Source organism: Mesitornis unicolor, unplaced genomic scaffold (assembly GCF_000695765.1).
Source record: "Mesitornis unicolor isolate BGI_N332 unplaced genomic scaffold, ASM69576v1 scaffold24912, whole genome shotgun sequence".
Lineage (NCBI taxonomy): Eukaryota > Metazoa > Chordata > Aves > Mesitornithiformes > Mesitornithidae > Mesitornis > Mesitornis unicolor.
The window spans coordinates 2,152-15,372 of record NW_010167509.1 but is presented as its reverse complement, the minus strand read 5'-3'; the positions used below and the strand labels follow the sequence as shown (position 1 = coordinate 15,372).

Genomic DNA, 13,221 nt, shown 5'->3' with positions numbered 1-13,221 from the left:
ATATCAAAGTAACTTCTCTTTCAACAAATGCAAGAGCTGTATTTAGATGTAAAAAGCATTTTTCTATTTCTGAATTTCTGAAAACAGATTTTAGTTTCTTTCCCTCTCCAAGTGATGGGTATGACAGATGATTCCAGAATTAAACAAAATGAAGTTTCTTTTTCAACACAATATGATTATTTGGTATCTTATTTTACTAGTTTATCATATCATTGCTTTTTGTTTGTAATGGTTGCTCTAATGAGTGGGGTGTTTCCAAGACACAACATTAGATTTTTTTTCCCCAGACTGTCCCAATGTTTACCTAACCACGTATAACTGAACTTCTACCTGTTACAGGAGGGGAAAAAAGACATTGAAGATGTCCACATAAAGTTATACCTTCACTTTCCCACTGGCACTGTATTTTATCTCTTTCTTAGTTTTCCTTAATTCCTTCTTAAATCTGCCCTTTTATTTCTTCTGTAGTTGCTCTAAAAATGTACCTGCAGTGATGCCAATAGCAACAACTTTCAGTCACTATTTCAAAAGAGCAACTAAAGACCATTTTAGGTAAAAATTTGGTGCATGTCTTTCAACTCTACTGTAAGCAGACAGATTTGGGGAAATGTTAAAAGTGCAGAGTGGGACTAACTGGCGGTTCACCTGCCACCAGAGACCCTTCGTCCTTCCCTGGTAGCTGCCACCCACTCAGACATGCACAGGGAGAAGTAAGGACTCTGCACCCCTGTGGAGGACAAACCCAGGCAGCTGCGGGCCACTCAAAGTGCTGGTGCCCCAATGCCTGTGTATGTATCTCCGTTTCACACCCAAACAGTGTTGCCTAGTACCACCGGTGAAGGACAGAGAAGCCTCTTGCAGCTCATTCCTAAGGGCAACACAGGGAAGGGGGTGGCCCCTTCCTGGGCATGCTGCTAGAGTGTCTTAGCCCTGCTCCCACCCAGGTTGTACACGTCTCAGGCCCAGGGTTGGGTGCTGACCCAGACGCGCATCTCGCCCTGCCCCACAGTGGAGTTTGAGTGCCATGTGGGTGCAGAATATGGGCAGCAGAATGGCTGCCCAGGGAACAGTGTCTAGCCTGGTGCAGCACCTCAGGCCACCAGCCCATACCCCTTATATACAGCAAAGAGTCAGCCTCAGGTCAGGGAGAAGGAACACGTGAGAGAGGCAGAGCCACAGCCTTTGAGTTAGCTGGTTTTTTTTAGGGTTTGCTACCAGAACTATTTGTCGATGTCCCACAGCAGGCAGCTCCTCTTCCAGATGCACCTGCAGGCCCTAATGGCCCAACCTGGCCCCCATCCACGGTGCCGTGTTAACACCAGCCAAGGCTCCAGTCCTCCCTGGGATGCCTTACAGGTAAGGCTCCTTCACTGCTTGTGTATGCTCTTGCTTTGTCCCTTCAAATCCTACCTTGCTCCTGCGGCTCGCAAGGCTCTGTGTGAGGGTGATGGGGTGGCTGATCCTGTCGGCATGTCTGGAGCCCACCCTGCTTTGAGAACAGGGGCAGCAGGCCTGTGTCCCTCAGCTGGGCTGAGGTGGCAGGGGCTACAGGGCATGTTTGTTTCTGAGGCATGTGGAGAGCTAATGTTTCACACCAGTTTTATAATGTGGTAAGACAGCGTGTTGTGATTTAGCCAATGTTAATTCTGAATAAAGGTGCTTTTTATTCAGAGTTGAAATGAAACTTTATAATTAAGAGGCTTCTTATCAGAAAAAAAAAATAAATCAGGTAATAGTTAAAGGCTGCCCCAAAGATGGTGGTGCTATATTCAGTTTGGTTTTAACTGCTCTTTTGGGCTACATATGGGAAAATTGGGAGGGATTAATTAGCTACTTTATATGTCACTTTATTAAAAGATCTGTACTCTACTCATTTAATAGAGTACCAGATTTTGGACATTGCCACTATCTTCACATTGGCTTTAATGGAGTGTAAACCAAATGTTTATCATTCATTTGGATGTTTCTTGAATTGCACTCAAGTTTAAACAAATTTTTTAAATATTATTTCTTCTTGTACTAAAACTCACCCTTTCTTGAGGTTGCTTGTTTTGCATATTGGCTTGTGGAGGGAATAAGCAACTGAATTTTATCTCCAGCACATGAAATTTTTATTTGTTTCCTTCTCTAAGTAGTCTTGTAACTTGAGGCTATGAAATAGAGCAAGCCATGATAGCTTCCATGCATTAAAAAAAACCACAAACTCTATGGCCAAGTTTTTGGCTAGCATAAAATGACATGCTTATCTGGCAATAGATGGGTTGTTCTATTTAATAAGTCTGAAAATCTACTTGTTAATGCATACTGCCCAAAGTTTGGAAGTAGAGAGCTACCAGATAGAAGTTTAAGTGCAGTCTGCCTCTTGATTTTACTCCTTCTATTTGAAATTCCATTTTATAATAATTTTAAGATTGGAAATGGAAAAAGACTTAAGTCCTCTGGTATGTTCCTATGCCTATACAGCTGTGTAGGGTGTCCAGCCTGTTCTGGCTGTTCTTACAATTTAAAGCACAATTTGAAAGATCTCAGATTTAGGCCTTCTCTCCAATAATGAGTCTGATGACTGAATGTTGTCCAAAGCATCTTATTGGTGCTATTACAGGTAGAACACAGTTCCTCACTCTCCACGATCTTTGTTTTGTTCAGATGCTGCGCTTCTACATGCCTGCCATATGGTTGTACTTGTTGCTTCACCAAGCTATCGGCATTCAGATCTCTCAATCTTTCTTCATGAATCAGACATTCTTCTGCTTTTTGTGTCATTTGTCAGTATTTTTCAGCCCTAGAGCTCAGTGCATTATGTGAGCACTCCGTAGTGCTGTATATGCAAAGATGAACATCCATTGGTCTGGAGTAGCTTACCTCTACATAAGAAAGTATAGAATAACATCTACTTACAGGGCTTCAGCAGGGCTGATAGCAAGTCTTTGAGGGACTTTGATATGGCTAGGATTTAATCCTTAATGTAAGTGATCCTAAAGGCTACAGATTAACAGAAGAACACTCTTAAATCTGAACAGCCTTGATAAAATTTATAGAGGCAAACTTCCACTGTAACTGGGAACCATCTCATACAACAGAAATATCATACAGCCATCATATACAAGTATTGGATCTGAATGATACAGATATACAAAAACTCTGGATTTGAATGAAACAAGTCCTGCAGTAAGAGTTACTGCTTGGTTGTAAGAAATGTCATAATTTGCTGAGGAGGGAATGAGTCTTTTTGTGACAGAAACTTGTGAAAACTTGAGGTTTTTGCAAGTGAAGATCTGTCATTCTAACAATAAAACTGTGACTTTCTTAAGCAAAACCAGGAAACATTGCTATGGTTTACCAAGAGATTGGAATGGTTTAATTTCTAATGTGCAAAGCTGTCTCCATCGTTTGGCAAAAAGAGCTAATTTTCACAGCAGGAAGTTACAAATAGTGGTCTGGAAATACAACAGATTACGTTAACATGGCTGAGTGTTCACCATTCAGTTTCTTAGCCAGTACAGTGGTCATTGTTAGAATTCACTTTAATATCACTTTGGACTCGCCACAGCGTGCAAGATCTAAAGAGCACTATTTTTTTCATCTTGCTCTGCAGCAATGTGATACACATTTGGTAAGGCACCCAAGTAATTTTTCTACTGTCACTGCTGACAATTGTCGAACTTAATTTGGAAAATTACACTTTTAAGGAAAGAATTAAACTGTAATGTTTAACTTCTGTTTTGTTAACAAATGGCCTCCAACTCGCAGATGAACGTGCAAGTGTGGCTCTTCCCTCCCATCAAAGCTGCAGCATCTGCTTCAGGGCACGTGGCTGGAGTAGCTGTAGCTATGTAATTCCCTATGTCCATACTACAGCCATACTACAGCCATACTACAGAGATACAGTTGTATCTCTGCTTATCACTAGCATTAGGATGGGCTGGACAGCTTTTGGAATTGTTACTTGTTCAAATTTTCTCTAATAATAAGTAACAGAATGTTGTTATTTTATCATGGCTATTCATGGGAACCCAAGTGAGTTTGCTACAGTGAACTGGTGACTGCAGATCCACTCCAGTGTAGAAGTGGCAGTCTTTCAGAAAAATGCTTACACTGAGTGTGGCTCTTAGTCTCCGCATGCTGCTGAACATTGGGTATTAGATGGAAAAATGACTCAATCTGGAGTGACTGAACTCAGTCTCTTGCTATCGGAGGTGATAACGTTATATGGCAGAGTGAAACTAAAGTATCCAGCTCTGATGAGAAATGGCATGGAAGAATGCCCTCCTTCTTACCCCTAGAAAAAGGGCCAGACTTAGCACTGAACAAACTGTTTAGAAAGGCGGCAAAATTACATGCCCGCATGCTGAAATGCAGAATTTAGTCACATCCTTTCTTCAGAGAGCCAGAAGAAGATCACGAAGTTAACTTCTAACAGAGTGCTCCCCTACAAGGTTCAGCCAGGTGGCAGGTATAATCCCATGCTTCACTAAACCCTAGTTTTTCTGCTGAGGTTTCTTTCTATAGCAATGATTTTACTCTTTGTGAAATTAAATTACTGATTCTAAAGCAAATAATCATTTGGCTGTCTAAGAGAAATACTTTTCCCTTTCCCCAACACTTTTTAAATCTGTGAGAAATGTTTTTTTCAGATCCAGATACACTTAAACCAGACTAAAAATCAACAGCTACACATGACAACATATTAACTAATCTGATTACTGATATTAAGGGACATTCTGAGCCTTAATTTCTGGCAGCTTCCCTGACTGAAAGAACACTGCAGAAGTTTTATTTCATCAGCTATGTTAGTTATATTTCCTGCCCTGATAAACACATACTACAAAGTCCAAAAACACGTCAAGTTATCTAATTGCCTTTGATTACTTACGTCTAAATAACATATCAACTTTTGTCACCCTGAAGAGGAAGTTTTAAGGTATTCCACTGTTGACATTTTTTCTCAAAAAAAGAAAAAAAAACCAAACCAAAAAACACAACTCCAAAACTAAACCTATTTTTTTTTTACTGTTCTGTGTTAATTCAGTTTAATAATTGGATTTTGGTACTAGACTTCCTTATTTTCTATGCATTTCTTTATACTTATTTACATAGAGACTGAAATATGAAATTAAAGCTGATGTATTGAGTGTTATACTACTGTATCTAAATATATTTTACAGAAAAAACTTAAGAAACTCTTTGAGTTTTGTTAGTCCTATTAACATTAAATTTGCACTGCTTTAAGAAAAAAACTGAACCTCTGCTACTATAGTTGTGCTTATGGGGAATAGTCCAAAACTAGGACTCTGTTCACTTACTAGCTGCCAAAACATCTGTGTTACTATATACAGTAGAGTTCTGTAGACAGCGTCCTTTTAGGATACGTGGTTAAACCATTGTTTCTTTGAAGGCTGCATTTGCAGCTAGCATAAGCATGGACAAATTTATACTTAGAGAAAGAAATCTGTCCCAGAACTGATGCTGTCTGACATCAATGAATGGCCTAAATTTGCAAACTCAGTGAATAGTTCTAGGATGAGCTTCTTCAACATGAAGCACACTGGCTCCTCCTGCAATCATTCACTAAATGGGTTTGAGCTCACTTAGTACTTTGACCTATGACATCTTCACTAAAATAGCCAAATAAGTCAAGGTAATATTTTTTGTGAGTCACAAGTCCTTTAGTGCTTTTTCTGTAACTATCAACATTTAGTTAATTTTCTGATCCTCAGCCAGGAGAAAGTATCCTGAGGACTGTTCTACAGCGCAGGTCTGTTTTCTTCCTGCCCCAAGCAGAGACTGCTTTCTTTTATGGATTCAGGAGTACTTTGCTTTGGAAATAGTTATTGAGGAGGATGAGGAAAGACCAGTCCAGTGGAACTGTCTGCATCCTTTCTTGGGGCCAGGTAACCTTTGGACTCTGGAAGCTCTTGCAATATTTTCTTTTTAGCTTTGTACAAAGACCTTTCACCTGACTAAGACAGCTGGCTACAAATCTAGTATTCCTGAGTCGTCTTAGCTGAGGATAGGATGGATATCTCTTACTTTTATATTTACTGAGCTTTCAACAACTCCAGAATAGCAAACAAAGGCCTTCTTTACTATTAGTATCATCATGATTCTACTGGGAGGTTATCTCTGTATTCTTATTTCATCTCTGTATAAAAAAACTAAACAGAAACATTTCTTACTATGACTAAGCAAATAATATGTGATGTCAAAACCCAGAATTGATGATGTAATTACTAATTACAAAGTATTCTGACTTCACAAGACAGATAGGTGGGTTTGAGATTTTAGCAGGTGTTAAATTCAAGGTTACTGGATTGCAACTGGCTGCTTTGGATCTTTGATAACATCTTTGATGTTATTACTAATCATGACTAGTTTCCTTCATTAATATTTTCATTAATTTCTGATATCCAACATGAAGTTGGAAGGATCTGCTCCTTAGCAAGTATGAGCGTTAGCCTTAAATTACATATTTAAATTCTCACACAGGTCAAATTCCATAAAATGTGGTGCACGCTGCAGGTAGTTTTGCCCAGTCACTGGTTTTACCTTTTACATGCTTACGTGTAAAACATGTAACACATTCCAAAAGAGGTGTTGACACCTTCTAGAGTAACAAGCGAGACGATTGTGCTAAGCATAAGCTGATAAAAATGCTTCATGAAATATAGTTTTTAAATATGTTTGTTATCATTTGAGATCTCTTAAAAAAATAAAATCAATTTTTCAGCCAGATGGAAAGAAAAAGTGAGAATTTAAAAACTGTAGTTCACTCGTGGTTTTTTATTGTTATCTCTAGGGCAAATGTGGCCTAAACCACTGATGGACTAGGACAGCATTATTTTTATCATGTCCTCATCCTTCTCCTTTTTATTCCCTCCTGAACTCTACTAGCTACAAATCAGTGAAAGGAAAATGTTTGTAATTTTATATAAATTGAAGCGAAAAACATGCAAGACTGAATTTAGAATGAAGTGAAAGGGTACAGTAAAGGGTTGCAAACGTGCTGGTCAGTAACTCACAGCCAGTTGTGCAAGGCATCATAACAAAATCGTGATGAATTTCATACAAACCACATTTGTACTTTACTGTTTAATTATTGAAGTAATGTAAAATTTTAGTCCCACAGACCTGCTACTGCACTGGTCTTCTCTGAAAGCCATCTCACAATTCAGTTGCTAAGTTTAGGCAAGTAGGAATAATAAGAAAATACCTTCTCAAGCAAACACATACTTCTTATCTGTGTATAGGTAAGAAACAAAGTAAGCTGTTCAAAAAATCTAGTTGAATCTTTATTACAATTGCCTTTTCCCTTCCTTCTGCATTTAAAATCTCTCTGTCATAACCTTAGCTGCTTTTTTCTCCTTCCCTCAGGTATTCATGTTCTGTGAAGCAATCTAAAATAGCTGCTTTTGCTACCTTGATTAGAAGGAGCTGAAACCATGGATGGATAGAAGAGACCCGTGTTCAGCAAAGGTTTGGAAACCCTTTGTTTAATTCTGATCCTCTCCTCTCAGTTGCAAAGAGAAATGGTGTTACCTGGTGCTGTTAACAAAGTAGAGTCTGTTATTGTTCTGGAATGCTGTACAGTTCAGTTGATCTTGTCCCATTAAAAAAATAAAATTTGGATAAACCAGAAGGCAGGAGACTGTCTGAACTCTAATTTCTAAGATATAAATGGTACAGATACTAAGATTAAGCCAATGTCTTCTGAAAATGTGTGAAAGTCAGTTCACTAGCCAAAGGCTGTGTAGTAAGTTTCTAGAAAAAATGTATTTCCAGAAGTCTGTATGTACATGGTAGTGTAAATATACATCCAGAGCCATGAGAAGTTTGTCAGCATTTTCATGAAGCAAATTTCTGGATCTTTTGTGTCCATACTAGTAAACATGTGTTGGTTGAAGAATATTGTCCGGATTGAGGATGAAGGTGAAGACCACCTCTAAAACTATTCCCAGTATAGCATGTTGAATGCTTATAAAATCTGCCTACAGATTATCTAGATTAAGCCATGAAAAGTAAATGTTGCTTGAGTATTTTCATATTCTCACTTTAATCATAACTGGAATTTTAAGGTAGATCATAACTTAAAAATTCTTACACTGAAGAGTATCTAGTTTTACAAGTCTCAGGGATTTTTAACATGGTTACTCCAGACTAAAGGACTCCCAGGTTATGGGTAGAAAGAATTGGTCCCTGATACTTAGGACATAATCTACTAGAAATGTAACATGTTTGCAATTTTAATTTTTAAATTATTTAAAATGGCTTATAGCTTACTATAACACTGTAAACAACTTAACAGAGATGTGACAAGCTTTTCCTCTCTTTAATCCATTTTCTTTTTCCCCTCTGAGTAAACTTCCTCCCTTCTTTCTCTTTATACAGACCAAGTTTTTAATGGTTCCTGCAACCATTCTCTTGAAAAACTGGAGAGAAGACAGAGTTGTGTATGCAACATATACAGCTTGCTTTTCTTGTAATTAGGCTTTATTTAGTGTGTGTGCATCATGATGATTATGACAAAAATACTGTTGTGGCAAGCATCCTGACTGCAGTTTTTTTAAATGGAATCTCCCTTCTGTGCTCTTGATTCATGTGAATTCAATTCACAGTGAACTTCTACAGTAATTGTTGTATTTCGATTGTGTATTATTTTTCCTTAGCTTGACAGTAGTCAGCAAGAATTATGGATGGTTGCAAAACTACACAGATTTCAGCAGCAAGTAGTTGTGGCAAAAACATGTCTGTGTACCAGACAGAGATGCAGTAGCTAGCGGTATAACAGGTAAATTCATGTGTGATTTGAGTTCTTCACCTTGAGGTTCTTCTGAGACAGAAGATCTTTTATTCATTCCAGAGCTAATTTCTCTATCAAGACAGTGGTTAAAAACTATAGTTTATTGTCTAATCCCATATTTCTAGCTTAAAAGTTCTGACCTGACCAAAATAGACCACAGAATTGCCTTAGCAAGTCCAAGAAATGTAAATGGGGTATTTCTGGCTATCAGAGACCTGTGCATGAGGATTTACTGGGTGCTCCAGAAACATTAAGAGCCTAAAGGTCACTGTCGCCAGCCTAGATTAAAGAAATCCCCCATGTATCAGTGGTGATGAGAATCAAAAGGAGTCCTTAATGTAACTTCTTCCTCCTTGCTTTCTGTTTGGTGTATACCCTGCTTAGGATTCAGCCTTCATGGTTAACTACACACACGAGAATGCACAAAATAATAACCCAGTGAGAAAATGAATATTCCAGATATGGACTTACATAAGGACTGTACAGAGAGGGACAGAAATGGCATTCTCCTGTATGTTAAATGAGGCAATAAAATAATTACATAAATAAATGTAGAATAGTGTAATAGGCACGCTTACAACTCTGAATACAAGCCAGACAGTGAGCAATACTGACAGAGATGGAGTAAAATTTATGCAAGGCTCTTTGGAGGTTAATAACAGTTGCAAATAAATGGAAGACTACAGAAAAGCTACACTGAAACTTGAATCTCTTTGCTATAGTTAATTGCAGGCTCAGGTGGTAGACAACCACAGGTTTCTCCTCCTAATAGTCTGTCTACTTCAAGCCAAATAAATTAAGAATGAGATGCTTGGCGAGAAGAAAAGATAAACCATACTTTTTTGCTTGAAGTACAATATTGCAACAAATGGTATTTTTTTCTTGATCGAATGATAATTTAATGTAAGATTGTTACCTACCTTAAGTTCTCTAAAAAAGATGCTACTCCTCGCCCACTCAACAATGGAGAAGAGGGTTTGGTCAGCCATTTTACACATGAGCCCAAATGTGTTGAGCTTCTCGTGTTTGCTTCTGTTGGCTTGCTCTTGCTGCAGATATGCCATGATCTTAGCTTGAACTTGCGGCTCATCTGGCTCACATTTGAGAAGTTCCAATATCAGATGTGGAATACTTGCTGGTGAGCTTGTTTGGTAACTATCCATGTATGAGTAGCCCATTATTGACTCTGGTGAACTGGTGTAAGGGTCAGGGTACTCGGACTTGATAGCACGGCTTGGAAAATGGCCATAGGTTTGGTAACCTTGCAAACTGCCATGGGGCGGCATTGTCATACTAATTGGAGAGGTTACAAAGGGACTTCTGTCATAGTCTGTAGGCGGCAAGGCAGTATGGTTCAGAGGTAGGCCTTTGGAGGCAGAATGGATGTTCTGGATTGCAGAGGATATTGTCAGGTCAGTCGGCATCGCTTGGATCACCTGAGTCATGGCTTCCAGTTTAAGTCCATTTGCTCGGATAAGAGCTTTCTTCTGCTGCTTCAGTGCCCTGTCTCTCTTGTACATTGGTCCAAACTTGTTTCGACCACCACGCATTCGGTCAGCTCGCACAGCTGTCAGGAGAGAGGAGGAAGTAAATCATAACTAAAACTTGGAATCAACATTCTTTAATGAAACATATATTAGGACAGAGTAGATATGTAAAAATCTAACTTCCTTATTTTTTTCCAAATTCAAAATAGCACTTTCATTCCTAAAGATTTATTTTGACTTAAAAAATGTCACTTTTTTCTGGCAATTTAAATATCACATGCATATATTAATAACATAGAAGGACTTCTCTTTACGTTGGTCAGGACACAGGGACAAACACAATGTTTGGCTACAGGAGTTTCACTGTTATGGGATCATGTGGAGATCTCAATGTATATTTGGTTTTATGTCAAGCTACTATGTCATTAAGAAACAAGGGTTGATGTCCAGAATTTGTCTGAGATGTATCCAGCAGACCACACTGTCTCATTATAATAATTCCATTACTGCCTTCCACCACAGCAAAACATCTAAAATGTAAATTGCGAAATGTTCAGTAGTCACAAAGGGGAATATGTTTTTCTTGGCAAAATGAAAATATTTCTTTTTGATGATTCTGTTCAAGTTGGTGTAAAAACTTTGAGAGATTTCTAGTTAGCTGAACAGCTCTACAGAAATGTTTAGCTGCAGTTGGAAAGTGCAGAAAGAAAGCCGTCCGTTTGTTGCCTTCCACACAGAAGGTGGAAATGAAACAGAAACTATTGACACTGTTCTGGCGGGTAATATCTCCGGAATTAGAAATAATTAAAACAAATCCACCTCAACAGCTGCCTTGGGAGTCATACTGGTGGTCTCTGTCACAGCAGTGTCTGTCACCATGGTATATATGTAATGGACTAGTGAGAGCTCTCACCAAGCCCACCTTGCCCAACGGCAATTAGATTGAAAGAGGAACCTTTGACAGCCCAGTGACATGTCGAGACTGCTGAGATTGCTGGAGGTTAAGTTCTTGAGCTTTTTATCTTAGGGATTAGTAGAACATTAAAAATTTATTATGAATGCTAGATACGCATAATACTGTACATTATCATAAGGACTTTAACGTTTAATGATTTTTTTGGTCCATGAACTAGACTTAAAGGCTATATACATCGCTATCAGGGATATACACATATAAATGTCACAAGTATTTGCAATTATGGAAGCACGTGTTCTTCCAATTTTCTAAACAAAGGAAAAGAAGTTGTATGTATGTGTGGATAAGGAAGCTGAAGTACATTTTCTAGAGTATCTTTAAAACTACAAGGCACTGTGCTTAAATTTGTAGTAAAAATGCTGCTGCTAATATTGCTGTTGAATGTTGATTTTGAGCAAAATACAGGAAATTAAAAGAATTAAATCACCATGCTGGTAAATGTCACTAACTTTAAATCTGTATGCACAGTATCATCCCAGGTATTCCACAATTAAAAACTGTGAGCCAAATTGGATTAGGAAATGCTTTTGTATAACTCTTATAGGAATTAAGGTGAACTGCATGTAATCACAGAAGAAAAACTTTGGTTTTGTATCACTGCCAGCAATTGAGATGAATTAAAAAGTAGGAGTAGATAAGTGTATTTTTCCTTATTCTTAATGTCAACAATGAGAAAAAGGATTCAAAATGTCTTGTTATAGTACTATTTGAATTTGAACTATTTGAATGCAGTGACTCGGGATGTTCAGTGCAGTGCATCGGTGCCAGCTCGGTCTTGTGGGCAAATATAATAGCATAGAATCCATGAAGCTGCACGAGGCTGATTTTTCTGTATATCTTGAGTTGTACCAACAACTTTTCTTTGACAGGCTCAGGTGATCGAGTCTTATCCTTTATGGTTCCTTAATGGTTTATGGTTTCCCTCCTTGGCCTGATTTTTCCTGCTTAAGTGTCTAGGGTGAATGTAATCTCAGTACAATTATAAGAATTTTAGGAGCTTGTCCTCGGTCAAGCAGAAATGTCATTTGCTGTGATATCTATTTTAATATTTTATATATCAAGGTTAGAATGAACTGTGTAAGATTCTCAAATTCAAGTTGATGTTAATTTTGCATTTGGTTATCTCAAAGGGTATAGTACACTTTTCATTGTTCTCTGTACATGAGAAAATGAGATGAAGTCAAAAAGTTTACTTCAAAATGCCTTATTCTCTTTGATTTGTAATAGCATCTCAGGTGTAGTATCACAAAAATATAGGACACAACTTTTGAGATTATTTGGTTCCTAAATCTCAAAGGCAAGTCAGTGTGAGAAAAACCCTTATTTTATCTATTTCTCTGTTTTCTACCTTATTGTCAGAAGAATATATATTAAAAAGCAACCCTAGGTGGAATATAAATAAAACCAGGTCACTCTCCATATCAATGACTAATTTATTTTCTAATCTGGACACTTCTTTCATATTTTAAGTTTAATCTAAATTAAGTCTTTTTAAAGGGCTGCAAAACTATCATATCTAGATCCATTCACTCCCAAACTCTAAAATATTGAAATAACAAGTTATATACATATATGAAAAAGGATTATGGTTTTCACTAGTTGTTAGCTATTTACTATATACTCATTAGATTTTTATTTTATAAAGCAACAGTTTGATTCAGCACACAATCACCTTTTACTATAATTTCAAAAACAATAAATACATAGCGTTGTTTTAATTAAAATAGCATGTATCTTATAATAACATGTAATCCTATCAGAAATCAATCTATTGTATAGTTGACAATATCATCAAGACTATAGCTCTTACCTTCCAATTTCATTCCAACACTTAGACATTTTTGAAATCGACAGTAAGGGCATCGTTTTCTCTGTGTTTTGTCAATCTGGCAATTCTGATTTTCTATACATGTGTACCTTTTGTTATTCTGGACTGTTCGCTTAAAGAATCCCTGTATGAT

At 37.7% G+C, this 13,221-nt stretch overlaps 1 protein-coding gene across 1 annotated transcript in view; it reads right to left on the bottom strand.

Annotated features, from left to right (window-relative positions):
* NR5A2 (nuclear receptor subfamily 5, group A, member 2) overlaps positions 1–13,221 on the bottom strand; it is a gene marked incomplete at its 3' end in the record, with an annotated part of 52,775 nt that overhangs the window by 38,174 nt on the left and 1,380 nt on the right. Inside the window, exons 2-3 of the mRNA XM_010178727.1 lie at positions 13,071–13,212; positions 9,718–10,364 (exon numbers count right to left, since the gene is read on the bottom strand). Of these exons, the coding sequence (XP_010177029.1) occupies positions 9,718–10,364; positions 13,071–13,212 (789 nt within the window). The remainder of the gene's footprint in view (positions 1–9,717; positions 10,365–13,070; positions 13,213–13,221) is intronic.